The 27,913-nt window shown below is 44.2% G+C and overlaps 1 protein-coding gene across 2 annotated transcripts in view; it reads right to left on the bottom strand.

The window, feature by feature from the left end:
• Positions 1-27,913, bottom strand: part of PCSK2 (proprotein convertase subtilisin/kexin type 2) — a 256,763-nt gene that overhangs the window by 32,526 nt on the left and 196,324 nt on the right. For both annotated transcript variants that reach the window (XM_054723859.1, XM_008141110.3), the window contains 2 exons: positions 13,595-13,683; positions 3,736-3,911 (listed from right to left, as the gene is read on the bottom strand). In XM_054723859.1, the coding sequence (XP_054579834.1) occupies positions 3,736-3,911; positions 13,595-13,683 (265 nt within the window). The remainder of the gene's footprint in view (positions 1-3,735; positions 3,912-13,594; positions 13,684-27,913) is intronic.

Here is a 27,913-nt window from a genome sequence, read left to right on the forward strand (position 1 = left end):
CTACACACTATTTGGTCAGTGTCCTGCAGCCACCTTGGGTCTAGAACATGTCTGGTTCCAGTCTGTACAAGGTCCTGCCTGAATCCATCCCGTTGCCCTCATCACTCCTCCTACATCTTTACAATAATAAACACATTCAGTTGAGCTACATGGGTCTCTGTTCCTATAACTGAGAGATACACTAGAGCAGGCATCCTCAAACTACGGCCCGCGGGCCACATGCGGGTGTTTTTGCCATTTTGTTTTTTTACTTCAAAATAAGATATGTGCAGTGTGCATAGGAATTTGTTCATAGTTTTTTTTAAACTATAGTCTGGCCCTCCAATGGTATGAGGGACAGTGAACTGGCCCCCTGTTTAAAAAGTTTGAGGACCCCTGCACTATAGTATACGGCTCAGTCAGCTGTCAGACCATCCAAGGCACCACCCTGATAAGGACATGCAGTACCATGACCTCCAGAAAATGAGTTACCTCTACTGCCCTTTTCTACACATTGTGGCCTTTTTAAAACAATATATATTATGGTCTTAGCATCTTAGGGTTACTTGATACACATCCTTTCAAACTTGAATGGGATTTTGTTAAGATGCAGATTCTGATACATCAGGGTGGGTGGGTAGGGTGGGGCTGAGATTCTAGTCCCAGGTGGGCCAGTGGCCACACTTTGAGAAGCACTGATGTGGCTATCTTGCAAAAGAAGAAAGTGAGGAATGGAGAAACAAAGTCACTAATCTGAAGTCCCACAGCCAACGAGGAACAGGTATCCTAGCTCTCAAGCTCAGTTCTCCACTTATTCATGCCAATCCTTGAACAACAACCCCTGCCCAGAGGAAGCAAACCTCCTATCCTACAATGTCAGCCACTTCATGAAGACGGAGAGATGGACAGGCTAGCAGAAAAGTCCGTCATTCTGAGCGATGATTCCATTCATGTGCTTCCTCCCATGTGGAGCTTATGACAGCTTGTTTGGAAGAGAAATTGTGGCTGGAAGGATACAAAGGCCTTGATGGGCCTGGTTGTGTTCCAATAACATTTTATTTGCAAAGACAGCTGGTAGGCTGGATTTGGCCTTTGAGCCAAGGTTAGCTGACCCATGTTCTAAGGTTGACTTACTGTTTAGGGCCCAGATGCTGTCAATTTTTGTCCAAGGAGAGCTTTAGTCCATTAAGACTAGGAATGTGTGTGAGCAAGCAACAATGTGAGGATCTAAAGTTAGATTTTTCATGCCTAAATTTACTCTAATCAAGCTGAGCTCATTTAATCAATTCTTTTACAAATTTTATGCTGCTTCATATTCAGAAGCTTAGATTCAATAAGATTACAAAAATTGACATAGGGACAAAAGCTAAGGAATGATTTTGGAGGCCATGGTTGGTAATGAGAAGGGAAGACAGTGGTAGCAGTTGTACTCACAACTGTAAACCTACTTTTCCCCTACCCTGTATATTCATAGGACATGAAATCAGTATCTGAGATATCTGCACTCCCATACTTATTGCAGCATTATCTACACTAATAAAAGAGAAAGATGCAAATTGACCGTACCTTCGCAATGCCCACCAGCCAATCAGGAGTGAGTATGCAAATTAACCCAACAAAGATGGCGACGACGCAGGCATTCCACACTGCCCCAGCTGCTCCAGGCCTCTGGGCAGAGTGGGAAGGTGGAAACGCGGCTCCGGGCCGGAGCAAAGGCTGTGCCAGCAGCCAGGGGAAGGAAGGCCCATTCTTGCACGAATCTTTGTGCATTGGGTCTCTAGTTTATAATAAGACACGGAAATAGCCTGGGTCCTTTGAATGGATAAGAAAATGTTTATATATACATAGTAGAATATTATTCAGCCATAAAAAAGAAGAAAAGCTGCCATTTGTGACAGCATTAATGGAAGTTGAGGTCATTATGTTAAGTAAAATAAGTCAGAGAAAGACAAATACTGTATGACCTCACATGTGGAATCTAAAAAAACCAAATTCATAGAAACAGAGAGTAGAATGGTTGTTGCCAGGGGCTGCAGGGGTGGGGGGTGAGGGGATTGAAAAGATGTTGGTCATCCAGTTATATGATATGTAAGTTATGGGTATCTAATGTCCAGCATAGTGACTATAAAAAATAAAAGAATGCTTGGCATATTGTAACTCTTCAAAAAAAAAAAAAAAGTAAAAGAAAAAGTAAACTTCACCTGTCTGCTCTAATTTTCTTCAATATTTTTACCTTTTTGGGCTACTGTTAAAAATAGTATTTTGTCCATATACCTCTTTTAGTGTTATAAATGTATAAGTAATGAGTTAATATATTTCCATATACAGACTGTAAATAATTTAAATATATACATAGCATAGATGCATTTTACACTTTATAATAGTGCTAGTTTATATACCCAAATGTAGCTATGGGCATTTCATCTAGTTGAAATTTGTCAAAACCCAAGAAGCAAAATTAAAAAAAAAATTCCTAAAATGGATTTTCCAGTGCCCATATTCTAAACTTCATATACTGGCCTGTCCCCTCACTTAGGACCTAATTATTCTCACTCTCCACACCACTGTTGGCATCTTTGGCATGGGATTCCCACACAGTGGCTGAACAGAGAAGTAACCTGAAAGCATGGAGAAGACCTTGCTGTCACCCTGATGGCAAATTTAATCCTGAATAAAGACCTCATGTGGCAAAATGACTACACTGCCTGGTGGGTGTGATGGCACCCACGGGGACACATTCTGAGTTCAGCACATTGCAAGAACATGTGAAAACACAACATTTCGGTAAGACAAGCCATGAGTCTTCCAGCTGAGGCCCAGGAACGGGGAGCAGGGACAAGCATCCCCACTGGGCCACCGGAATTCCTGATCCACAGACTCCACAAGCCTAGTGACACACCGTGCTTCATGCACAAAGTTCGGGGGCTGCGGGTTAAGCTTCCACATGGCCAGGGCAGGCACCAACCCTTTGGGGGGCATTGCCCAGTCCCAAGCACTTGTGTATTTATCTCATTTACACCGGACAAAGATCCCAGGAAGAATGGATCGTTATCACCGTTTTACAGGCAAGAAAACCGAGGCACGGCGAGGTCAAGTCACTTGCAGATAGACGCTTAGACACTGAGTGGCGCACCTGGGACCTGAAGCCAGGGAGACTCTGACCCCGGAGCCTGGCGGTCTTGTCTGGGTGGCCGCTGACCCTGGATCTCAGCCAGGGGATCCCCGCTGCCCTCTGCCTTGGTCCCATCTCCTTGGCTCTGTCTGTTCCTGGGCTAATAATGTCTGGGAGGCCATGGAGACGTTGTGGGTTTACAGCCCCCGCTGGATCCACGCGGGGTTTGCACAGACGCCCCACTGCCTGCGGGCTCTCCCAGCCACGATGGGCAGGGAGGGGGCACTAGTCAGGCCCCTTCCTGTGGGCACCAGGGCAGAACAGGACCCTCCTTCTACCCTCTCCTTTTCAGGGGCCGGCGCGCTCACTGCCTGCATCTGAAGGGAGCCCCTGCCTCCTCTGGCCTCCCCCCTCCCCACTTTGTCCTCCACGGACGTCCATCCCCTTCAACAAATCTGCACGCCTAACGCTGTTTTGGGGTCCATTTTTTTTTTTTTTTGTAGAACCGGGGCTAAGCATAGGGTAACAGCCCACCTCTGCGCCCCCGCTGCCCCCCACCCCGCGCTTCCCCTTCCTCCTCTATCATCACCTCCTCTCCACCCGCGTGTTGGACCAGGGCCTCCTGTTGGCAGGACCGACCTTACCTTGTTCACACCATCCGCCATCGCCTGGAGCGTCAGCTCCCGGGGCCCGTCCACCGTCTTCCCGTTGTCTGTGGGGCCCCAGCTGGCGCTGTAGATGTCGATCAGCTGGGGCATGTGGCTGATGGAGGAGGCCTCGATGATGTCCGTCATGAACGGCTGGTCCAGCATCCGGATACCTGTGGACACGGCGGGCAGGGAAACACGGGGTTCGGGTCCCCAGTTCCCAGGAGACACGGGGGAGGAAGGCTCAGATCTCGGGTGCGGTTGGAAGGTCCTCCATCCTGGGTGCCCTGGGGACGCTGCGGAATCTGGAGTCCAACCTGGGGGTGGTGTGTGGGCTACACCTTCAGAGGATCAAGAGGGAGGCACAGACCGGCCCACCCACCCTTTTGGGACCCCACCCTCACCTTTCCTTATGCAACTGTTTGACGACAATCTTATTCCCCTGGCAAACTTAACTACAATTCCCAACGGGGAGAGACCACCTTGGTTGAGGACATTCCTGTCTCTAAGTGGACGGCCAGCCTCTGAGACGGGGTGTTGACTGGGGCCAAGCCTCAGAGGAGAAATAAAGTTACTGTGCACGACAGTGAGGGGGAGGCAATAGGTATTAGATACTGAAGGAGAAATTCCAGAGGGCAGAGGGCAGAGGGCAGAGGGCAGGGGGGGCAGGGACAGTGTAGGTAAGTGCAGGGTCAGGAGAAGAGGAACTCTCAGTCTCATTGCATCTGAGAAGGGCCTTTGGGAAGGACAGATGTTACATGGCTTATTCTAAAATACACTAGTAATGGGGTGCATGATGTAACTCCCTCCTCTTTCTCTCCTCCGGCTTCTTTGTAAAGTTGGCGTTACTCTCTGATGCCTGTGGGAGTGACTCCTTGCTGGGCAGCTGCAAAGGAGCAGAGTGCTGCAGTCCTGGACTCTGTGTGTGTGTGTGTGTGTGTGTGTGTGTGTGTGTGTGTGTGTGTGTGTAAACCTGAACCGGGTGGAGGCACACGGAAACGGGGCATGCCTGTGCCACCTGTGGTTCACATCACCCTTTGGATGTCCGTAGAAAGCTTCTCCAGGGTTAACTCAGCTGCAGCCAACAGTTCCTCCATCACTAATCTCCAAACATTGCCCTTTGGGGCCATATTGTTCTCTGCTTGATACACTGCGTTGTGGCAAGGAGCCTAGAATTTTAGTGCCCTGACCTAAGTCTTTATGGCCACGGGAATTTTGAAATGAAGGGGCTGGGCTGCACACAGTGAACGCTTGGATGCAGACACTCCTTACTTATCCCCCATGACCAAAGGACATTATTGCACAAGCATCACTCTCGCATGGCATGCCACCCAGTTTAAATGAGGACAACCACGGTTCTTGCAGGACACGTGAAACGGACATAAAATTGTCTTCCCTCTTTAAGGGCCTCTCTTTCCTCCTCAACGTCCCATAGCCCACCCTTATGCCTGCATTGCAGCTTCCCCCAGTGCTCACCCTCCTCCTGACTACCCTTCGTGTTCAGCAGGCATTTCCCCAGAAGCCTTTCTGGACCCAGCTCTCCGGGCTTTCCATTTGCACCACACTTTCAGCCTTCTAGGACAAGTGTTTCTCTGTGTGCTTCATTCACCGCCAGATAGCCAGGTCTTTGAGCACAGGGCATGTGTCTATTTTGTTCACTTCTGTGTCGCAGGGCATCAGCATGGCGCTTGGAGTTTATCTTAAGCTTGATAAATATTTGGTGAATAAATGCATCGTATTATTACTTTATGTAGTCCATTTTCTCCCTAACAGAAATAACAGGTCCAGAAGAACAAATAATAACAGGCTCAGATTTTCCCATCCTCTGCCATTAACTTACACATCAACTCACCATTTTTGCCAACAAATATCCAATTATGAGTTAACATCCTTTTCTCCTGGAGGAAGCTCATCCAAAATAAGCATGGTTTGAACTTTCTGGGAGCTGTTTTATGATTAATTTTATAAAAGATAGAAAATCAAAAACTCTACCTTTTGTTTTTGGTCCATCTATATTTTACTTATTTAAAAAATTTGTTCAACAAAGGTGGCTCACAGGTCACAGAATAAACTAAATAGTGCAGCTTCTTATTGTAAGAAGTCATGCTTACTTTGTGGATGGGAAAACATCACAGAGAGGTTGGTATTCTTTTTCTTGCATTAAGAAAACTCAGATGGTCTTGAATTCATCCAGTGCCCAGATGACCAGGACTGAACAGCCAATGGCAGCACTGGATTTTGTCATACAGCCAGTGCCTGGTGCATTCAGCCGTGTCCTGTACCCTCTCTATTTGCAGTTCTTATCCCCCTGTCTCTCTCCCTCTTCATCCCCTCCCTGGCTCCCTGTGCACTGTACAGACATCAAGCTGGTGTGCATTAATCTTCTGACTGTTTCAGCATCGAGGGAGGCAAGGGCGCCAGAGACTGAAAGCAAAGCTCTCATTCATATTCAGGGGCCAGGCGCCCGACATTCTCTTAATCTCGTTAAGCTCTGGAAGAATGAGGCATGCATTAATTGGATGAGACACAGCATTAATTTTTGCAAGCGACTGCACCATTAGCAGCCAAGACAGGCTCAGGGTGACCCAAGGGTTTTTCTGGAGGGCCTCTTTTGTTTGCCTCTGGGTGCTGTAGGAGCTACAGGGGGATATATAGAGAGAGGACACAAGAAGGCATGAGAGTGAGAGGCAGAGCAGACAGGGAAGACCAGGGTGCTAGGACTCAGTGTCTTCACGTTTGTACAAATGCTCTACTGGCTGATGTAATTCAATGGTGAGGAGACACAGTGTACATCAAGCATCTATTCCCTCCCGTAATCCTCCCTACCCCCCAGGCCTGATCACCACATTAATGATCAGTAGTGGCTCTACATCCCTTCTTTTAGGTTCTGAGCCTCATGCCCGTCTGTACAACTTGCAGTGCTGCTAGCCTCCAGGGCAGTGATTTTTTAACGGGTGTGTGCCGTGAGAAACATGCAACACCTGACTATTTAGTCAGGGGCATTGACCTCTTTTCCCTTAGATTGTCCAGTAAAAAAAGGACAACAGCCAACACAACAATAGCTATCTAGTGTGAATGCCCTGTCTTGAACCATAAATATTTAGGTCATAATAAAGTTGCATCTTATTGGTCATGTCGCATAGTAATAAGTTTGTGTCTGGTTGATTATTAGTATCAGAAATCCTTATACTGTATACAAGTATAGGCACCTGATTTTTAAAAAGATCACTTTGGAGCAAAAAGAGTAGGTGATTATTTTTTGTAAATAAATCAAAATTATACCATTTTTTGGGTCAGATTGGCTAAAAATATATTTTTTGGTGTACTGCAGAATTTTAGTAATTAGTTTATGTGTGCCATGAGATGAAAAAGATTGAAAATTGCTTCTCTAGGGGCTCATGGCCAGGGGAGTTGAACTAAATCCTTTCTGACTCTACTCCTGTTAAAAAGGTGAGCTTGTCCCTGACACCAAGAAATGCTACATCTGCCCACAAACCTCAGTATCTTTAGTCGCCACCATTCGTGCTTATGAATATTAGTCTGCAGGCTAAGGAGCAAATTTATGCTGATATAGGTTTTAAGGATCTGAAAATGTTAATTATTGCACTAATGGGTTGTTTTTTATTGGTTTATTTAAAAACTCAGATAAAAGATGTATAAACCCATGGAACTGTTGTATGTTTTATTGGCCAAATATGTGGAAGCAGTTCATTGCTGGTAGAGAAATTCCAGGTCATTTTGACAATAGTCAACAGTGTGGTTTCCAAACTCTTCAGAATCTTTGACCAGAGGTGATCTCATCCTGAAGCCCAGTGTGTAAATCTATATGCTCTGGCTTAAACAGGAAGGGAGGTAAGGCCAATCCCAATTGGCTTGGCCACACCCTGGGGCTGCTCTGAGAAGCTCTGTAGAAGTCCAGGCGTGATGCTGTAGAGCCTGCCCTCAAGTTGCTTGCTGTGGCCCGCCCCAGTTACTCTCTGCCACCTTGCTTTGTTTTGTTCCTACCAGCAATCATTATCTGATAGTATCGTGCTTATTTGTTCATTGTCAGAGTCTTCTCTTAGACTGTCAGCATCCCACCACCCACAGCAGGACTGGGCACATGGAAGGCACCCAACAGTGAGGCCTTAGGTCTCTTTGGAACTGATTTGATTTGGAATAAAGGAACAAAGGTAAAATGATGCTGGTAGAAAAGGAGATACTTGCCCTGGTCAGTGTTTCTCAGTGGTTAGAGCAGTATAAACCCATGGAACTGTTGTATGTTTTATTGGTTTTTTAAAGGTCACGGGTTTGATTCCTGATGAAGGGCATGTACCTGGGTTGCGGGTCCAATCCCCAGGCCTGGTCGGGGCATGTGAGGGAGGCAACCAATCAATGTGTCTCACATCGATGTTTTTCCCTCCATCTCTTCCACTCTCTCTAAAAAATCGATGGAGCCCTGTCCGGTTTGGCTCAGTGGATAGAGCGTCAGCCTGTGGACTCAAGGGTCCCAGGTTTGATTCTGGTCAAGGGCATGTACCTTGGTTGAGGGCACATCCCCAGTGGGGGGTGTGCAGGAGGCAGCTGATCAATGTTTCTCTCTCATCTATGTTTCTAACTATCCCTCTCCCTTCCTCTCTGTAAAAAATCAATAAAATATATTAAAAAAAATAAAAAATCGATGGAAAAATACCCTTGGGTGAGAATTAACAACAAGAATAAAAGGAAACAAACAAACAAACAAATAAGATAAAAAATTGCTTATAATGGTTTCTTCATTGACCCTTTCTTCTCTTTATTCCTTTTTCGCTTTCTGTCACTCAGCAAATAGGGTTTGAGCACTCACTATGTGCAGACCCTGTGCTAGTTGCTGAGATGTGAGAGAAATCAGAAATGGCCCTTGTCCTCATGAGGACTGTCATCTGCCTATGGAGGAAGATATCAATATATGCAATAACAAAAATATACAATAAGCTAAAGTAATTAGTGTTGGGGTGAAAAATTCAGCAGGCTTTATTAATTGGGGATGAGGGAACTGATTTGGGAGCTTGTGTTGGAGGAAGCAATGGGGATCTGAGAGCTGAAGGGTGAAGAGAGGTGGCCAGGTCTAGTGTAGTGATAAAGTATTCTGGGCAGAGAGAAGAGCATATACAAAGGCTCGGTAGTAGAAGTGTGGCTAACACTTCCTAGTTTATACTTGCTAGGAGGCTTTATCTAAATTATATGTACCCAGAAACTACCCATGTATGTGTGGAAACTTAATATACAATGAAGGTGGCATCACAAGTCAAAGGAACAGGCTGGATTAATAAATAAATGGTATTAGGCCCTGGCTGGGTGGCTCAGTTGGTTGTAGCATTGTTCCATACACCAAAAAGTTTGTGGGTCTCTCTCTCTCTCTCTCTCTCTCTCTCTCTCTCTCTCACACACACACACACACACACACACAAATCAACACACATATCCACAGTAAGGATAAAAAAGTATATGGTATTGGGAATATTGACTCATATTTGGAGAAAAATAAAACTGGACCCCTAGCTAGTACAACATACAAAGGTGAATCCAAATGGACTAATGAGCTCATGCAAACATTAGGGAGAAGATTTTTGCATTGATTAAAACTGATCAGGGGTTAATCTCTAGGACATACCACAAGTGCTTGAAAATCAACAAGAAAAAAACAGGAACCCCAATGGGAAAATGAGCAGGGTTTATAATAAAAGTGAACCCAAGAAGCTAACAGGCAGATGAAGAGATATTCAATAATTTTAAAATCTTTTTTTTTTTTTTTACCTTCAGATGACTTATTTTATAATCCCATCTCTGTAGCAACTCAATTTTTGTCTTTTCTTGAGTACTGGGTGAAGAGAGATAGACCTAGGACTTTGGAGGTATTTAGGGTGTAGCTGCCAAGGCCTCCACAACCTATAACTGAACACCTTGAGACTACCAGAGACTAGCAAACCCTTGATAGGCCACCAGGTGGCACTCTACCCATCCCTAGCTCAGAAAGCTCCTGAAAGATTCTCTGGAAGGGTATGGCTCAGAGTAATAAAAACCAGCCATTTTTTGTAATTGACAACTAGAATGAACAAAATGTTCCCCCTAAATATGTAAGGTGGGGAGCCAGAAATTCTGCTTTTGTTGGGATCCTCATGAAGAATTCCTTTTGCTCCTCTGGCGAAGCCTAGAGAACACTGGATATCCTTCAGGACACAGGACACGGTTACTGGAGTTTCCTGGCCCTTGAGCAGTTAGAATTAGCATGAGTGGTTACAGAGGAGCAGGTCTGGGGTTTAGGGAGTGGAAAAGGGGAGAAAGGTGGCTGCTTTATTGAAAATCTTTGTGTGGCTGGGCATGCCTCCCACCAGCTCTGGTCTTGGTTTCTGGAACCTCAGAGCATTGTATTGAAGGTTTTAGAAAGCAGGGGTCGTGTCTTTGAGGTGTCAGGCTGCAGTCAGTCACCCGCCTGTGGGACAGGGGTTAGTCTCCAGGTGAGGCAGAGGCTGTCGGCCCCATATGAGTGTCTTTGCTTGGGGGGAGTTCTCTGCCTTAGGAATTCTCCTCAGTTCAAGAGAGCTGGCAGGCCGGGCAGGCCAGGGTGTTCTCGTCCCAGGAGCCTTTCCCACCAATGAGGGATGGCAGTTGGTGAATAAACTCCCAGCCTCCTCACCTTGAGAAGTGCATTTTCCCCCAGTTTTTTATTTTTTTTAAAATTTTTATTACACAACTATTACAGATGTTCCCCATTCCAACACCTCCACCCAGCTCCTACCCCCTTTCCTCTGGCCTTCACCACACATAGTCCATGGCAATGCATATATGTTCTTTGGCTAATCTCTACACCTTCTTTTATATGGTTGCGGGAGGAATTTTGAGGGGTATTCCCATAGTCCCTCAGATCCAGTTGTCTCTGGGAGCAACCAGCTTATCTACATACACTATTGGTTCCTTCCCTTTGCCCTCATTCCCTCTCTCCAGCTTCCTGGGTTCTCTTTCCAAATAAACTCCTTGCACTTGTAGGGAAGCAAAATTTGCCATCCTAAAGTGTGTCTTTCTGGCATGAGGATTATTTTATTTTTAAGAAACAAAAGATTCAAGAAGAACCTTTGATTGGTCAGCGCCAGGGCAGGGGGTCATTAGTCAATGCAGCTGGACCTGGCGTTACCCACCTGGTTTTGCTGCTTTTCTGGGCCTGGAGCTGCAATACAACTGAGACCATGACCCTGAAAGGGCACACCTGGGAAAGCTGATGAATATTCTATTGAATCCTCCTCTAAGACCTTCCATAAACTCCCAGCCTTTAAGCTCCCCCCCTCCCCCCCCCAAACGAAGGTCCCAGGAGCATGCCTGTGCCTTTCCTGTCTTCTTTCCCTACTCATGTGCATCTCCTAAACTCTAAGGGACCCCACAAGACTTGCAACCAGGGGAGCAATGGGCAGTGGCAGCTCATCCTAGGCTAACCCCCTGAACCTGTCTCCAAGGCCTCCTTTGTTGCTTCTTCTATCCTAAGCCCTTGTTTCACTGTCCCCAGCTTTAATAAACATACTCTCAAAAACAAAACAAAGCAAAAACAACACACACACACACACACACATACACACACACGACGAAGAACCTTTGACCTCCCCCCTTACTCCCTTACTGCCTAAAATAATTTAGCTAGAGGGCCTGCCCCTGGAAGGGAGCTCTCCTCATAGATAGCTATAGTGTAGTCTGAACTAGGTGTGGGGCCTACACTTTAGAGACTCTGTCTCCCACTCTCTGCATGGCCCAGCACACATTTGTCTACCAAATATTTGCTTTTCCATCTCCCTGTGAATTGCCTTCCACCCGTTTAAAGTCCCCAAACACTAACCACTTCTCCTTAGCTCAAGACAGCATATAAGCCTCAACTACCCTATCTGTTCTTGGGCGCCATTTTCTTATGGAACCTCCGTACATATGTATATAATTAAATCAGATTATTTTCTCCTGTTAATCAGTCTCACGTCAATTTAATTCTTAGACCAGCCAGAAGAACCTAAAAGGCTAGGAGAAAGTTTTTTCTCCCTTACATACCCACATTTTAGTCTCTGGATTTGCTTTTAGGTAATGAAGAAGAGAGTAATAAAATTAGGTACATTTGGTGAGCAGCTTAGATGTTTTCAGAGTTCAGATAATAGAAAAAAAGATAAAAGAAGCAGATGGGGGAAAAGACCCCAATAAACCTCCAAACATCGTGAGCAACTCTGACTTTTAATTTTTTTAATATATATATATATTTAATTGATTTCAGAGAGGAAGAGAAAGACATCAATGATAAGAGAGAATCATCGATTGGCTGCTTCCTGCAAGCTCCCTACTGGGGATTGAGCCTGCAACCTGGGCATGTGCCCTTGACCAGAATTGAACCTGGGACCCTTCAGTCCACAAGACGACGCTCTACCCACTGAGCAAAACCGGCTAGGGCTGACTTTTAACTTTTACATGCAGTAGTTTTAAGAATCCCTTGTTGAAAAAAACCAGTTGATTTGGTTGTACAAAGCTTTCAAAACTATTTTGAAGACAGTCACTAGGAATGAGAAATTCAGGTTTGAATTTTTCAGTTGCCTCCGTTCTGTCTTGTGAATAGAGAACCCACCTTGCCTCAGCTACCACCCGAGGTACAAGCCTAGCTTATAAAATATTAATTGGGTGATATTCTTTCCCCTGATCTCATAATGGCTTCTGACATTTTGATGCTAGCATTTTGGATGCACACAAAGTAAAGAGAGCTGAAACCCGAGGGACCAAGCGTCCTCTATTTACATTTCAGAACCTCCCAATGTATGCTTTGGGATGGATGTATTCTGCACCTAGCTCAGGCAAGCCTCTGAGCAAACAGTGTTGAAAGAGGTTAATGATGCGTTTGTATAAGTTGCTCTTGCTTTATTTAGGTCCCCAGAAATGCAAGTGTCAGCACAAAGTTCGTTTATGGTTCCATTAAATCTCCAGGAAAAATGTCAAGACAGTTGTAAAAAAAGAAAAACAAGGCTGGATGAGTCAGCCTAAACAAATTAAGAGCCAATTTGAGGCTAAACTTGGGACAAGCCAAGAGCCACTCCATTCTCCAGCATTTTGTGGAAAGATTATGAACCCTGCTCGTTCATCCTTTTCTTTCCCCCTCTCTCTTTTTTGGGGGTGGGGGCAGGTTTTGATTTCTAATTTCTAGTGACTTGTCATGCTCATGTCTAAAGTCTTCTGTAAAGATGGAATTGTTAAATGTCCTTCCTATGGAACTTAGTGAAAAGGCTCTCGGTAAGAATATATTTCCTTAAAGATGAGATGCATTGTGCAAAACTGAAAACAACAACCAAAAAGACCATTTTGAAGATTCTGAGTGTGTTTATAATAATCCATGCACATCTCCTATATTCTATAGGCTTTGTTTGAGTCTCATTAAGATTTTCTGATACTGACAGGAAAGAGTACAGACAATACAATTCCATGTATGTAAAGTTTAAAAACCGGCACTAACCAATGTTTGCTGTTAGAAATCAGGATTGTGATTATTCTTGTGTGCCTGGATAGCAACTGGGAGGGGACACAAGGGGGGCTTTTGGGTGCTGGTAATGCAGTTTGTAAAAATCCATTGAGCTACATGTTTGGGACCTGTGCACTTTTTCTGTATTTATATTACACTTAAGTAAAAAAATTCAAACATGTATTGATATTGCCATAGAGGTTAAAAAATAGATACGTCTTTTTTTCACTTTTGTTAAACTCCACGTCTCAGATCTCCTGCCACAGTGGGAGTTTTTGCCAGGCCCCGGCCATCCTGGAGACTAGGGTGTGATGCGTTTTGGGGCTGGCTGTCGGGAACAAGGCCTGCTGCTTGGCAGGGACGGCTTACCTGCGACCTTGGAGTTGTATGCCACCCCGACCCCACAGATGTTGTTGTTGGCTGCAGCAGAAACTTCCCCTGCACATCGGGTCCCATGGCTGTAGGGAAAAATAAAGACACGTTAGGTACGGTTTCAAAAGGCTCTGGAAGAGGTTCCTTAAGTTCTGTCAATTGGAAGCAGTTTGGTTCTTTTCCATGGCGTGGTTAGCCCGAAGCTAGCACTTGGCCCACCCTATTTTCCATCTGTGTATCCAGCGTCTCTTCTTCCTCCTCCCCCTCCAGCTGCCTGCTGGACCTTGGCTTATTTCTGACAAAAGAGGCTTCTCAGAACATTTCAACCTTGAAATCTGATCTTTCCTTTAAAACTTGAAGTATCTTCCTGCACAAAACACACTTACAGGTCTCTGGTTGGAAGAGCTCTGATTGTTTTGAAGCACTAGAATTGTGGGCCGGTGCTTAATTTCAAGGCTGGCCCATCCATTGTGGGTAACGCTGCTTTACCTTTTTGGATCGTAGACTCTTTTGAAGATCGAATGCTATAGTATTCCATGCTACAGATCCCTACGTTCCTCCGGGAATATAAAAGGCGCGTACATTGGCAACATTTTGCATACAGTTTCAAGGGAGTCCACAGGACCTTTTTTAAGGACTTGTGTAATAGCTTTGCTTGCCCCGAGAGGATGTCACAAACAGTACACTAGTCACCCCTGCAGAAATCAAAGCTTCCTGGGGCCCTATAGCCAGACAGCCCCTGCACCCACATTTCCTTACTTACTCCACAGTTTGAGTAGTGAGTGGAAAAGCCAGCCCCACCCTGGCCCTTCCGCAGGCCGTGCGCACAAGGTTCCAGCAGACTTGGTAATGTGACCGTTTAAGCCCTTAACTGCTTCACAGACCAGTTAAAATAGGCTCCTCAGGGTCAGGACTGGTAAGTTTCAGGTGACTTCCACATCCTGAATGCTGTGTAGGGTTTAAACATGGCATTCTGATTGACTTAAGCATTTATGCTTGTTTCGGTTCTCTATAGCCACTTAACAAACTACTCCAAAACTTTAAAAAGGGCATTTATGTGCTCACAGTCCTGTAACCTGGGCAGGGGCAGCCTGTCTCTCTCCACTAGCTGCTGACTGCGGTGACCTGGCTGGTCTGGAAGGGAGGAGGGATGCGGCTCCCCTCACATGTCAGGCACATCATCCGAGGTATTGGGACACTGGAGGCCTCTGGTCAAGGTCATGTACCTCGGTTGCAGGCTCGTTCCCCAACCTGGTCAGGGCGCAACCAATCGATATGAGATCAATGTTTAAACCCTACACAGCATTCAAGATGTGGAAGTCACCAGATTGAGACCCCCAGGCATTTATTAGGTAATCTTTCCGAGGTTTGCCTGGCTTTGTAACGCTGAGCAAGCCTTCTCAGGGCTCATGTTCTAGAATGTCCTCTGCAGCACTCTCTGTAATTCCATTAGTTTTCTCCCTTTAGCTTGTCCTCTCTTCCCTTATATCACGGGTTCCAAATAGTTCTTCCCCTCCTATGTGTACTTCCCCCCTCCTTGAATTGGCCTGGTGACTTGGGTTGACCCATAAATGCAGTGGAAGGGTGATGAACCACTTCTGAAGAGGCCTGGCACCCTGGCCGGTGTGGCCCAGTTTGTTGGGCATTTTCCCATGCACAGAAAAGTTGCTGGTTTAATTCCTAGTCAGGGCACATGCCCGGGTTTTGGGCTAGATCCCCTGTAGAGGGTGTGCAGGAGGCAGCAGATTGATATTTGTTCTCACATCAGTGTTTCTCTCTCCCTCTCCCTTCCTCTCTCTCTAAAATATATAAAAAGAGGCCTGACAACTTGAGCTTCATCAGCTGGTGCCAGGTGCCACATAGAGGAGCTTGAGCTAGAGTCTAGCTGCTAGACCACATATGGGTGAGAACACGTGGAGAGAGAGGCCTCCAGTGTCCCAATATCTCTGATGATATGCCTGACATGTGAGGGGAGCCGCATCCCTCCTCCCTTCCAGACCAGCCAGGTCACCGCAGTCAGCAGCTAGTGGAGAGAGACAGGCTGCCCCTGCCCAGGTTACAGGACTGTGAGCACATAAATGCCCTTTTTAAAGTTTTGGAGTAGTTTGTTAAGTGGCTATAGAGAACCGAAACAAGCATAAATGCTTAAGTCAATCAGAATGCCGTGTTTAAACCCTACACAGCATTCAAGATGTGGAAGTCACCTGAAACTTACCAGTCCTATTTTAACGGTCTGTGAAGCAGTTAAGGGATTAAACGGTCATATTACCAAGTCTGCTGGAACCTTGTGCGCACGGCCTGTGGAAGGGCCAGGGTGGGGGTAGGGTGGGGCTGGCTTTTCCACTCACTACTCAAACTGTGGAGTAAGTAAGGAAATGTGGGTGCAGGGGCTGTCTGGCTATAGGGCCCCAGGAAGCTTTGGTTTCTGCAGGGGTGACTAGTGTACTGTTTGTGACATCCTCTCGGGGCAAGCAAAGCTATTGCACAAGTCCTTAAAAAATAAAGTATAGATCTAGCCAGTTGCTCAGTGGTTAGAGCGTTGGCCTGTAGACTGAAGGGTTCAATTCTGGTCAAGGTCATGTACCTTGGTTGCAGGCTTGTTCCCCAACCTGGTCAGGGCGCAACCAATCGATATGAGATCAATGTTTCTCTCTCTCTCTGTCTCTCCCCCTCCCTTCCACTCTCTCTAAAAATCAATGGAAAAAATATCCTCATGTGATATATGTACACACACAAGTGTATATACACACTATACACACACACACACACATATTTTCTTTCTTTGTATGAGTAAAAGTAAATCCTGCCTCCATAAAGGCTACCTATCTCCTGGACTCTAAATTCCCTTTGAAACAAGAATAAAATCTGCATATTGTGTCCAAGTAAACCCTGAAGTTACTATAGAAATTGGCCCTTGTGGTGACAGATTTGTGAAAACTTATAGAGTGCTGAGCCAACCACTGTCTCCTTGTCCAAGTTTTCTGTAAATCACATTGAGAAGGGGCTTAGTTAAGATGGAACTTGATGGGAGAGTGTCGTGGATGTGGCTTTAATGGCTACTACCTTCTTATTCCAAATGCTGGAGAAACTGATAACTAAAATGTTTAAAAACAGCATGAAAGCACACACATATGTATCTATATAAACAACATGATATCTATACCCCTTTATATTGATTTGTATATGTACTTTAAATGTTAAATTTAAGTGTATGTATATACTTATATCTACTTATATATTCATTAGAGGCCCGGTGCATGAAAATTCATGCACTGGGGGGGGGGGGGGTCCCCCCAGCCCAGCCTGCCCCCTCTCACAGTCTGGGAGCCCTCAGGGGATGTCCTACTGACAGCTTAGGCCCGCTCCCCACGGGCCTAAGTCTGACCTCCCTCTGCGGGAGGTGACTGGGATGATCAGGGGAAGGTGCCGCCCCCATCACCCCACTGCTGCTGCCATGGCCGGCTGTTGTGGCTGTGAGGCCTGAGCCCTGGGCCTTGCAGCCACTGGGGCTCACAGCTGCCTGAGCCCTGGGCCTTGCAGCCGCTGTGGCTTTGTCTGGATGGATGTCTGGAAGACGCCCACCCCAATTAGCATATTACCCTTTTATTAGTATAGATAATTATGTACTTATATATTTATATCTAATATATACCTATACATTATCTATATACCCACACATTATATACTTAAATATGTATATATATAAAATACAAACTATGTGTAAAGTGTACATATGCTTTATATTGGTGCATAATTTAAAAAATGGAACTTTAATGGATACTGACTAAATGTAACTTGCTTGCTTGCTGTTTGACTCATGCTGAACAAATAATTTTTAAATAAAAGTTTAAAAATCAATGCCATCTCTAATTCGACTGAGCATGAATTTCCTTATTATTTAATAATCAGCCCTGTTGATATCTCCTTTCTGAGACCTAAAATGTGCAATCAGGCCTTGCCTGGGCCAGTCAGTACTTTCACCAACATTTGTGAAGAACACAGAGGTACTGATGGAGGCTGTATAGTGTGTGGACCCTGCTCTAGGAGAGTCAGGAGTTAGAAGGCCCAACAGCCAGCTGTCACTTACTGGGAGGTTATTCATGACCAGGTACTGTGCTCAGTGCTTTTCTGGCCTCATCTACTTTAATATTCACAAGAGGGCTACCTGTAGGTATTGCTCCATTTCACAGATTTCAAAGTTGACTCTTAGAGGTACTGGCTCTAAGGTGCACAGCAAGAAGGTGGCTGAGCCAGATCTGAGACCAATGCTCAATTACTGAACCAATCTTCTACCCTCCCACATGGGTATAAGTTCATCTCTACCCTAAAACTGCTCACTAATGGCTGGAGGACAAATGCATGTGAACTGGCTTGAGCAAATGCAAAACACTGAATGCTTCATTATCTTTAATTTTGGCCTTTAAGTGGCAAGATGAATGTTGTGGGCTTTCTAGAGGAACATAAGAGAAGAAACATTTCATTGTTAAATTAGGAGGCACTAATTAATTATAAGCAGCTAGTGGAGGCTTCTTATAATTGTTCATGACTCCATCTTTTCACAGTTCTGGGCCTTTGTAAGCTCTGTTCCATTGCCTCGAATGCTTTCCCCTCATTCCTGCCTTCCTGATGGTCTCAGGCAATGCTTGCTCCCTGAATGTCAGGAAAATATTTTTCCAAATCCATTTTTGTTTGGACTCTTTGCTTTCTTAAAACATTCAGTAGCTCCCTCTTGTCTCTATAATAAAACACTAGAGGCCCGGTGCACAAAATTGTTCCTCAGTCCAGCTTGCACCCTCTCCAATCTGGGACCCCTACAGGATTGGGCCTAAACCAGCAGTTGGATATCCCTTTCACAATCTGGTACTGCTGGCTCCTAACCACTCGCCTGCCTGGCTGCCTGATTGCCCCTAACCACTCTGGCTGCCAGCTTGATAGCCCCTTAACTGCTCCCCTGCCAGCCTGATTGACACCTAACCACTGCCCTGCCGGCAAGATTGACACCTAACCGCTCCCCTGCCGGCCCGATAACCTCCAACTGTCCTCCCCTGCAGGCCTGGTGGCCCTCAACTGCCCTCCCCTGCAGGCCTGGTCACCCCCAACTGCCCTCGTCTGCCAGCCATCTTGTGACAACGTGGGGGTGGCCATTTTGTGACACAAGGGTGTGAGAGTCAATTTGCATATTACCTCTTTATTATATAGGATAAGCCTGTCTGAAGTGGAAATACCTGTAGAGGGTGAGGGACAAATACGGTTGCTTGATTGACCTCCTTCAAGTGACCGGAGTCATGGTTGCATTACTACTCTCCTGGTCCGTGTCTGTGGCAATATGATTTTCTTGCTCCTCCCATGAAGAGTGGAGCCTATTTCTCTCTTCCTTGAATCAGGCTGGCCTTGCGACTTGTTTTGGCCAAAAGCATGTGTGGAAATGCTGAGTTTAGCCCTCAAGAGGACTTGCAGCTTCTCCTTCCTCTTGAAACTCTGCCCAGGCACCATGTGGACAAGTCCAGGCTCAACTATTGGATGATTAAAGACATGCAATCCCTTGGGCCTATCTCCTCAGCTGATAGTCAACCATCCTCCAGACATGTGAGAGAGGCTGTCCTAAGCCAGCGAGCCCCGGCCAACTTGCCAGCTGACCATGGACGCACAAGTGAGCCCAGCCACAAAGCTGAGCCCTGTCCAGATCAACAGCACTGTCTAGCTAACCTACAGATTTGTGAGCAATTGTTAATGCTTATTGTTTCAAGCTACTAAGTTTTGGGATGGTTTTTATGTAGCATTACTTGGCAATCGATAACTGATACAATAGATACACAAGGCTAGAGGGATGACACATAGTTAATCTGTGGAGGAATGGGATTCAAACCTGGACCATCATGATGACTGTACTGGGGTTTCCCCAAACAGCTGCAGTTGCTGTGAAGATGTCCAAGTGAAAACCTGAGGCCCAGCCCCTGCCCATGGGGATCTCCAGAGAGAGAGCATAGGCACACCCCTTCTTCCATTTTGCTGGCCTTCGTCCACTAGAGTGATTGGTTACCCCACTAATCCTTTCCAGCCAAAAGCATGTTTTTTTTTGTATGTGCTCCATTCAAGTCATAGATTAAGATATATTGAGCAACGTGAACATGATGAGTATCATTTGTTGACCTACTATGGGCCAGGCACTGTGCTGAGAGTGCTACATGCATTATTCTATCTAATCCTCACAGCAAACTATTACTATTATCATTTTAAAGCGGAGTGAGTTGAGGCACAGAGATACTAAGTCACTTCTCATTAGCAGGAAGAACCAGAATTCTAACTCAAGTCTGCTGCTTCCAAACCCCTTCTCTTAACCATGACCCTTGACTGTCCTCTATTCCTGGCTATCAGAAGTGTGCAAATAAAAAGTGTGATGGTTAATTTTACATGTCAGCTTGGCTGGGCCAGGGGGTGCTCAGATATTTGGTCAAACATTATTCTGGGTGTTTTGGATGAGATTAACATTTAAATAGATGGACTTTGAGTAAAGCAACATCTATAATTCTGTGTGTGAACAGTCAAGGTATCCTAGATATTCTCAAGGCCAAATGATTCTGTAATTAGAGGGCGCATTCATGTGTTTTATATTGGTATAGATTTTTTAAAAGAAATAAACATATAGAGATGTAATTGAAGCCCTCCCTGAATCCATTATGCCTTGGACTTGACCACTACACTAAGTTTGACAATTAGAACACTGATCCATGCATGTTTTCATGCGATCACCTTATAATCAGATATATATACATATAAATGTTTCATAATATATGATCTACTTAAAATTTGCTTTATTCATTTGTATTTTGAGGTTTATTCATGAATTCTAGTTCATTTGTTTTTAGTGCTGTGAAGTCATTCACTTAAAGATATGCTAAAATTTACTTATTCGTATTCTGAACGATAGGCATTTAGGTTGTTTGCAAGTTGCTTGCTATTACAAATAATTTTAAGAAAATATTATTGTCCATTTAATTTCTTGGGCACATGTGGAGATTTTCTCTGGGAGTATGTACGTAGGGGGGAAAACAGGTTTATGGATATATACTACCTCCTGCAGAGAGGGAGATTTCCCGTTGCTCTCACATCCTTGCCAACGTTTAGTATCAACCAAATTTACCATTTTGCTAGTCCATTTGGTGTGAAATGGTATCTCATTTGTTCATTTTTCATATTCCTCATTACTAGGGAGGATGAGCATCTTCTCACATGTGAATTCACTCAGGTGTTCTCTTGTGTTAATCACCTGTGCATAACTTCTGTCCATTTTTCTATTATCTTTTCCCTTTGACTTGTGGCCACTCTTTATATATTTTGACATTTAATTTTGTGTCCCCCCACCCCCCATAAAACTTGGGGATTAAGTTGCACATATCTTCTCCTAGTCTGTGGTTTGTCTTTCAACTTTGTTCATTGTGACTTTTGTTGAAGAAAATGTGTTTCATTTTAATGTAGTCAGGTTTATCAATCTTTTTATTTTTCTTGGGGTTCAGTGATTTGTTTAAGAAATCCATCCCTGTTTTAGTATCATAAAGATGTTTTTCTACATTTTAATTCTAAAATATTTATATACATTTAGGCCTTAATTATCCTGAATTTTATTTATGCTCAAGATGTGAGGTGGACACCTACTTTTGCATACTAACAACTAGTCCTATTTATTAAATATCATCACACCATCCTTTCCTTATTATTTTTATTGCCATCTTGATAATATGTTAAGTTTTTTTTTTTATACAGGGTGTGTGTGTGTGAGATATCTGTTGGCCTCTCTATTCTGTTTCTTTGAACCTTTTTTCTCTCTCCCTGTGATAACCCTGCTCTCTCATATTTATTAAGGTTTTATAATGTTTTGATATCTGGTAGGCAGTTTCCCACCTTGATGTTGTTGATCTCCTTCTCTCTTCATATTCATTCTCCTCAACCTCTTCTTTCTCCTCTCTTGCCTTCTTTTTCTATTCTTGGCTCTTTGCTTTTCTATATCAATTTTAGGATCATTTTGCTTAATTTCACAGAAAAAGTTTAATTGGAATTGCATTGAATTAATAAATGAACTTGACATCTTTATATTGTTACATCTTCTTATCCATGAGCTTAGTATGTCGCTCCATTCATCCAGGACTCCCTTTATGTGTTTTCTAAATTTATAATGTTCTCACTAATGTTCTCACATACTTTTTCTTAGATTTATCATTATTTCATTGGTCATGAGATGTGGCATATTGTCAAATAAAAGAGATGATAGGTAGTATTCTTATTTTGTCCCAGCATTAGAGAGTATGCCATCAAATTTAAGCACTAAAAATAATATTTGCTGTAGGTTTTTGATAGACAGTGTTATCTTCAATTAATTAATTACATACTCAACTGCACCCAGGCTAGATTTTATTCCATTTATTGAGATTTTATTCCAGTGGTTGTATTTTTCAATTGCAATTGGTTCTTTTTCATATTCATGTTTATTTTTGCTCATGTTTTCCACATCATTTATTTTTCTTTTTAAACAGATGTTATTCATGCACTTATCATTCTGAGCAAATGTGCAAATAAAAAGCATAATGGTTAATTTTATGTTTCAACCTGGATGGGTCACAGGGTGTTTAGATATTTGTTCAAACATTATTCTGGCTGTTTCTGTGAGGCCGTTTTAAACATAATTTATTTTAAAGTCTTATTAAAGATTCTTCACAAAATTAATTTCACCTGGTGTAAATTCATGCCCTGTTTTTTTATTTTGTTGAACTAGAGGCCTGGTGCACGAAATTCGTGCATGGAGGGGGGTTGTCCCTCAGCCCAGCCTGTACCCTCTCCAATATGGGACCCCTGGAGGGATGTGCGACTGCCTGTTTAGGCCCGATCCCACCTAAACAGGCAGTCGGACATCCCTCTCACAATCTAGGTCTGCTGGCTCCCAACTGCTTGCCTGCCTGCCTTCCTGATTGCCCCTAACCGCTTCTGCCTGCCAGCCTGGTCACCCCTAACTGCCCTCTCCTGCAGGGTTGATCACCTCCAACTGCCCTCCCTTGCAGGCTTGGTCCCTCTCAACTGCCCTCCTTTGCAGGCCAGGTGCCTCCCAACTGCCCTCTCCTGCTGGCCATCTTGTGGTGGCCATCTTGTGTCCACATGGGGGCAGCTATATTGTGCATTGCAGTGATGATCAATCTGCATATTACTCTTTTATTAGATAGGATAGAGGCCTGGTACAGGGGTGGGGGTCAGCTGGTTTGCCCTGAAGGGCGTCCCGGATCAGGTGGGGGTTCCCTTGGGGTGTGGGGCCACCTGAGCGAGGGGCCTGTGGTGGTTTGCAGGCTGGCCATGCCCCCTGGCAACCCAAGCAGAGGCCCTGGTATCTGGAATTTATTTTCCTTCTACAATTGAAACTGTAGCCTGGAGCGAAGCCAAGCCTGGGGGTCCCTCCGAGGCCGGCAGCCATTTGTGTTGGGGTTATAATTGAAACTTTGTTGCCTTAAGCCGGTGGGCCCAGCCAGGGTGTGCAGAAAGCTTTGCTTCCCCTGTTGCCGGCGGCCACCCTGGCCTGCTCTCTCAAGCTCCATTCTGCCGCCATTTGTTTGAATTTGTTTACCTTCTATAATTGAAACTTTGTAGCTTGAGTGGAGGCTTAGGCCTGGCAAGGGCAGGCGGAAAACTTGGCTTCCTCTGTTACCTAGGAAACCTTGCTCTCTGTGGCTGTAGCCATCTTGGTTTGGGTTAATTTGCATACTCGCTCTGATTGGATGGTGGGCATGGCTTGTGGGTGTGTCGGAGATATGGTCAATTTGCATATTTGTCTATTATTAGATAGGATGTGTTTTTTTTTCCCCTAGATACTTTTGAATTTTGGTTTTCAGGCTAATTTTGAGTTGGAGATCCCTCCCACCCCACTTCTTTCTTTCCTTTTATAGTCTCCACTAGAGGCCCAGTGCATGATTGAATCATGCATGTGTAGGGTCCCCTACACGCTTTCACTTTCGATCACGGTGGAGCTGGGTGCCTGTCCGCTGGTGCACCAGGCCTTTCAGAAGCCTCGGCGTGGCCGAGGCTTCCGATAGGCCTGGTGCTGGAGCAGACAGGCACCCAGCTCCCCTGCTTTTGATGGTCCGTGGTGGGATGTGAGCTCGCTGCCCCAGAGGCCCCTTCTATTCCGCAGCACAGCCATGGCGCAGACGCTGAGCTTGTGCTGCCGCTGGCGACGTGAGCTCAGCATCCAGCTGGCCCAGTTGGCTACCCCGGCCACTCCGAGTCCCGCCCCCTGCACCTCCCGCTGGCCCAATCGTGGGCATAGCGGAGTGATGGTAATTTACATATTACCATTTTATTAGGTAGGATTTCTGGCCAGTGGTCCTATGGTTGTCTTAATTGACTTCTTAGTTCTCTATCTGATAGCCACAGCTTATAATGGTGTTCTAGGGCTCTGGATTCACAGAGATATTGGGAATAATGCAGATTCATTCAGCAAGTTAGTAGTCAACTTGGCCAGGTTCGTGGGCATCTAGTCTCCAGTCTCCTTAGATCTACAGATTCTTAGATAACCAAAGTTCCACAGTGGCCAGCTACAGTATTTTTAGTCATGTCTTTGCTGAAAGATGCTTCAGTGTTGGAAATATTGGAGCTGAGCTCCAGAGATTACCCAGCTAGTTGGTCATCAACCATGTATGCTGGCTAACCTCCAATGAGTTCTACAGGGTAAGACGTTAGGGTTTCAAGAGTCCTGTTAAATAGGTGAGGAGGTGCAACTGCTTTTGGGTAAAATCTCAGGTCTGCTGGGAAGTGCCCAGTGCTTTCTGGGGAAGAGAAGAGGCTCTCTAGCTTCCTAGATGCTAGGCCTTTCATTTGTTCCAATAGATCAAGCTTGTCTCATGCATACACACTATTTTTGGATACAATTCCTCTTTCAATCAGCAATGCAGAAACACAGGTACCACACACTTGCCATAAACTTTAACCTTGAATTGACTGTTATCTAGTTTCTGTCAAAGCTCAGATGAGAGAATGGATGTCTGAGAAAAAATGGGTGAATGGCTGGGCCATCCATGAACTCCTTTGGCATAAATTCTCCCCATTTTCTACGTAGCTGGAAAACCTTTGATTTAACTCCATAGAAATCCCTTCACTGAATGTCACAATTATATTTGTTGCCATTTGGGAGTGCTTACCATGTGCCATGCCCTGTACCAAGTGCTCTGTGTACATGTGTCTAGTCCCTCATACAAACCTTCAAGGTGGCGTTTTACTCACATTTTACAGAGAGGAGAAACTGATTCAGGGATTACTTATTTCATACCAAGTAATTAACACAGCACTATATTTGTTCATCATAATCTGCTATATTTTTCTCTCTTAAGAAAAGAATTATTGCCACCTGAGGACCATAAAATCCCCCTATGTGGCATGTATAACATCAGTTTCCAAAGTAGAAATGATTATACTAATATACAGATGATTCTTTTATAATTTATATAATTCTCTCCATAGCTCCCAGTCTGTGCTATGTCTGTTTCTTCTAGCTATAGGGAAACCTTAAATAATGAAGACTTGTCTAATCCAGGTAGGGGACTAGAAATAAAATTAAAAAAAATTTGTTTTTTTCCCCCCAATGGATCATAATAGCTAACAAAATCAAACTCTGTTGTGTTTTATTCTGCTCTGGTTTGTATAGAGGGAGGGTTTAAAGCAGCAGCAACATTTGAGCAAATATCGACTTAAGAGATACAACATTCCCTGCTTATCTGTGGGTTTGTTTTCCATGGTTTTAGTTACCCTAGGTCAACTGCAGTCCAAAAATATTAAATGGTAAATTCCAGAAAAAACAATTTATAAGTTTTTAACTGCGTGCCATTCTGAAATCTCTCACTGTCCTGCTCCATCCCACATAGGAGGTGACTCATCCCTTTGGTGGTTGTGGTAGGTACCACAGTGCCTGTGTTCAAGTAACCCTTATTTTACTCAATAATGTCATATTCACATAACTTTTATTATAGTATCCTGTTATAATTTTCTATCTTATTATTAGTTATTGGTGTTAGTCTCCTTACTATGTCTGATTTATAAATTATACTTTGTCATAGGTATGTATGTGCAGAAAAAAAACTAGTATATATAGGGTTCAGTACTATCTGTGGTTTTAGGCATCTACCTATTGGGGGTCTTAGAATGTGATAAACTATCTATGGTTTCAGGCATCTACCCATTGGGAGGGGGGGTCTTAGAATGTGATAAAAGGCGACTACTGTATTCTCAAAGCTCCCACGAAAGAAAAATTTAGATTAGGTCTTGGAAAGCAGTTTGAATTTTATTATCTAGGAGGTGATTACAGAATTGTCCATAAAGACAGAAGGAAAAGATGTTTGTCTATTTCTAAAGCATTAAGTGTCACCAGGGTAAAGTATCAGTTTCCATCAGTGTGCAAATAGCCAACCAGAGAAGGCCCATTTTTCTCACATGTTCTTCTCTGGCTTGTCACATAGAGTTCTTCAAAATGAAATACGACTTTTAATAAGAAAAAAATGTTAATCATGGAAAATCTTTATTATTTGAAGGTTTAACTAATGCTGTCAATCAAAGGAACTTACATAGAGATAAATGATTCTCGTCATCCATTTTCCTTCCTCCTTCCCCCCATTTTGCCTGAGTAATAAATGTCTTCTCTCTTCCTGAATTTATAGTTAATTTTTGGCAGCCAGGAATTGCATCTAATATGGAATCTCTTACTCTTTAGGGCTTATAGATAGAGTGTGCTGCACCCTGTGTTGCTCCCTAAATATTGCCGATGGCAGGGATGACATTTCAGTGTCGAATGCTTGTCAAATAAATGTTATGCAAGAGGGACCTTTATGGACAGCAGCACAGTAATGAAATACGGATCTGCAATGCATCACTGAATGTTGACCTAAAACCAAGCAACGATGGAAGATTATTGACAAAGCAAGGGCTGCAAAACTTGGAAGAAGCAGGCAGCTCTAACATGGACAGATGTCAAGGCTACTAAACAACTCAGCTCAGCTGAGAAGGTATGCCATCCATCTGTCAACCAGCCAATTAATATTTGTTGGATGCCAGCAAGGAAAAAAATGTGATACTAGATCCTGATCCCTCACAGAAAATCAGTTATATAAGTTTTGCACATCGTTGATGCTCATTAAATGTGTATTATTTTCTCTCTTTTTGCAATTTAGGTTATTATTACTGTTATTATTATTTTGCTTGGCCATCTGTATTCTCTGATTGTAAACTAGGAGGAAATTATACTCCTTTTGCAAAATTTTCAACTGTTTCAAATATATCCTCAGAGCCCAGATACTGCATGTAATTATTAAATGGTTCACAGTAGAATAAATACACTTGCTCTGCTTAAAAAGAAATAATCCAATAAAATCAAATTAAGCACAGGGCAAGAAATTCTAATATACAGATCCACTGAAAGCAGTTCTGCATATATATGAAGTTTGCTTTCATAGAGTCCTTGGTTTGGAATTTTAAATATGTTCTTAAACAAATGTACATTTGAAGGAAAACAAGTTAACAAATAAGTACAGAGGGGATGATACGGTGGTTTAGAATACCAGGGAAGCTCAGGAGAGATGCACTGCTCTTGAACTTGGTTTCCCACCCAAGGAAAACATTTTATTTGCTTGCTTGAGAGAGCCCCTTGTAGTGCATTTTATTTTCTACTTTCACAGCAATGAGAACCCTGTGATGGAGAGCCGCTGCCTTTTCCTGGGTAGCAATTGCTTCTGAGTCCTAACTGGCCTTTGTAGCAGGTGGTGTGACTGGAATATCAATAGCCCCAAGTCCATTGCCGGTCAACATCAGTCAGCCCTTTATCAGAGTCTTGCTTAAGAGAGCATTTCTCAAGAGCCCAAAGTCTGCTGGGCAGAGATGGGGCATCAGGTATGATGCCCATGCCCATGCCCAGAAGAGAATACGGCATGTCTTTGTGAGGGCATAGCTATCCAGAGACTTGTGCTGGATTGGTAGTGAACCATGACAAAGGCAAGCGTGGGGCTCAAGGCTCCTGGAGCCTTTGGGGAGCAACATTCCTTGGGTGCAATGGGAGAATGGTCCTTGTCTATGCCTCTGACCCAGTTTCCTACCCAATCACAGAATCTCTCCTTCTTTCTCCTAGAAACCTGTCCGCACCTTTCATGCTCACTCTTCTGTGAAGTCTTCTTAGAATGCTGCCCCACGCACGAGTCTCTAAATCTCAGCCCAGTTACCCATGCCACCTTGTGAACATGCGTGCACCTCCTGTCTCCCCCTTTTCACCTAAATTGTACACACATTCCAGGATACACTCCC

The sequence above is a fragment of the Eptesicus fuscus genome, chromosome 12, assembly GCF_027574615.1.
Source record: "Eptesicus fuscus isolate TK198812 chromosome 12, DD_ASM_mEF_20220401, whole genome shotgun sequence".
Classification (NCBI taxonomy): Eukaryota; Metazoa; Chordata; class Mammalia; order Chiroptera; family Vespertilionidae; genus Eptesicus; species Eptesicus fuscus.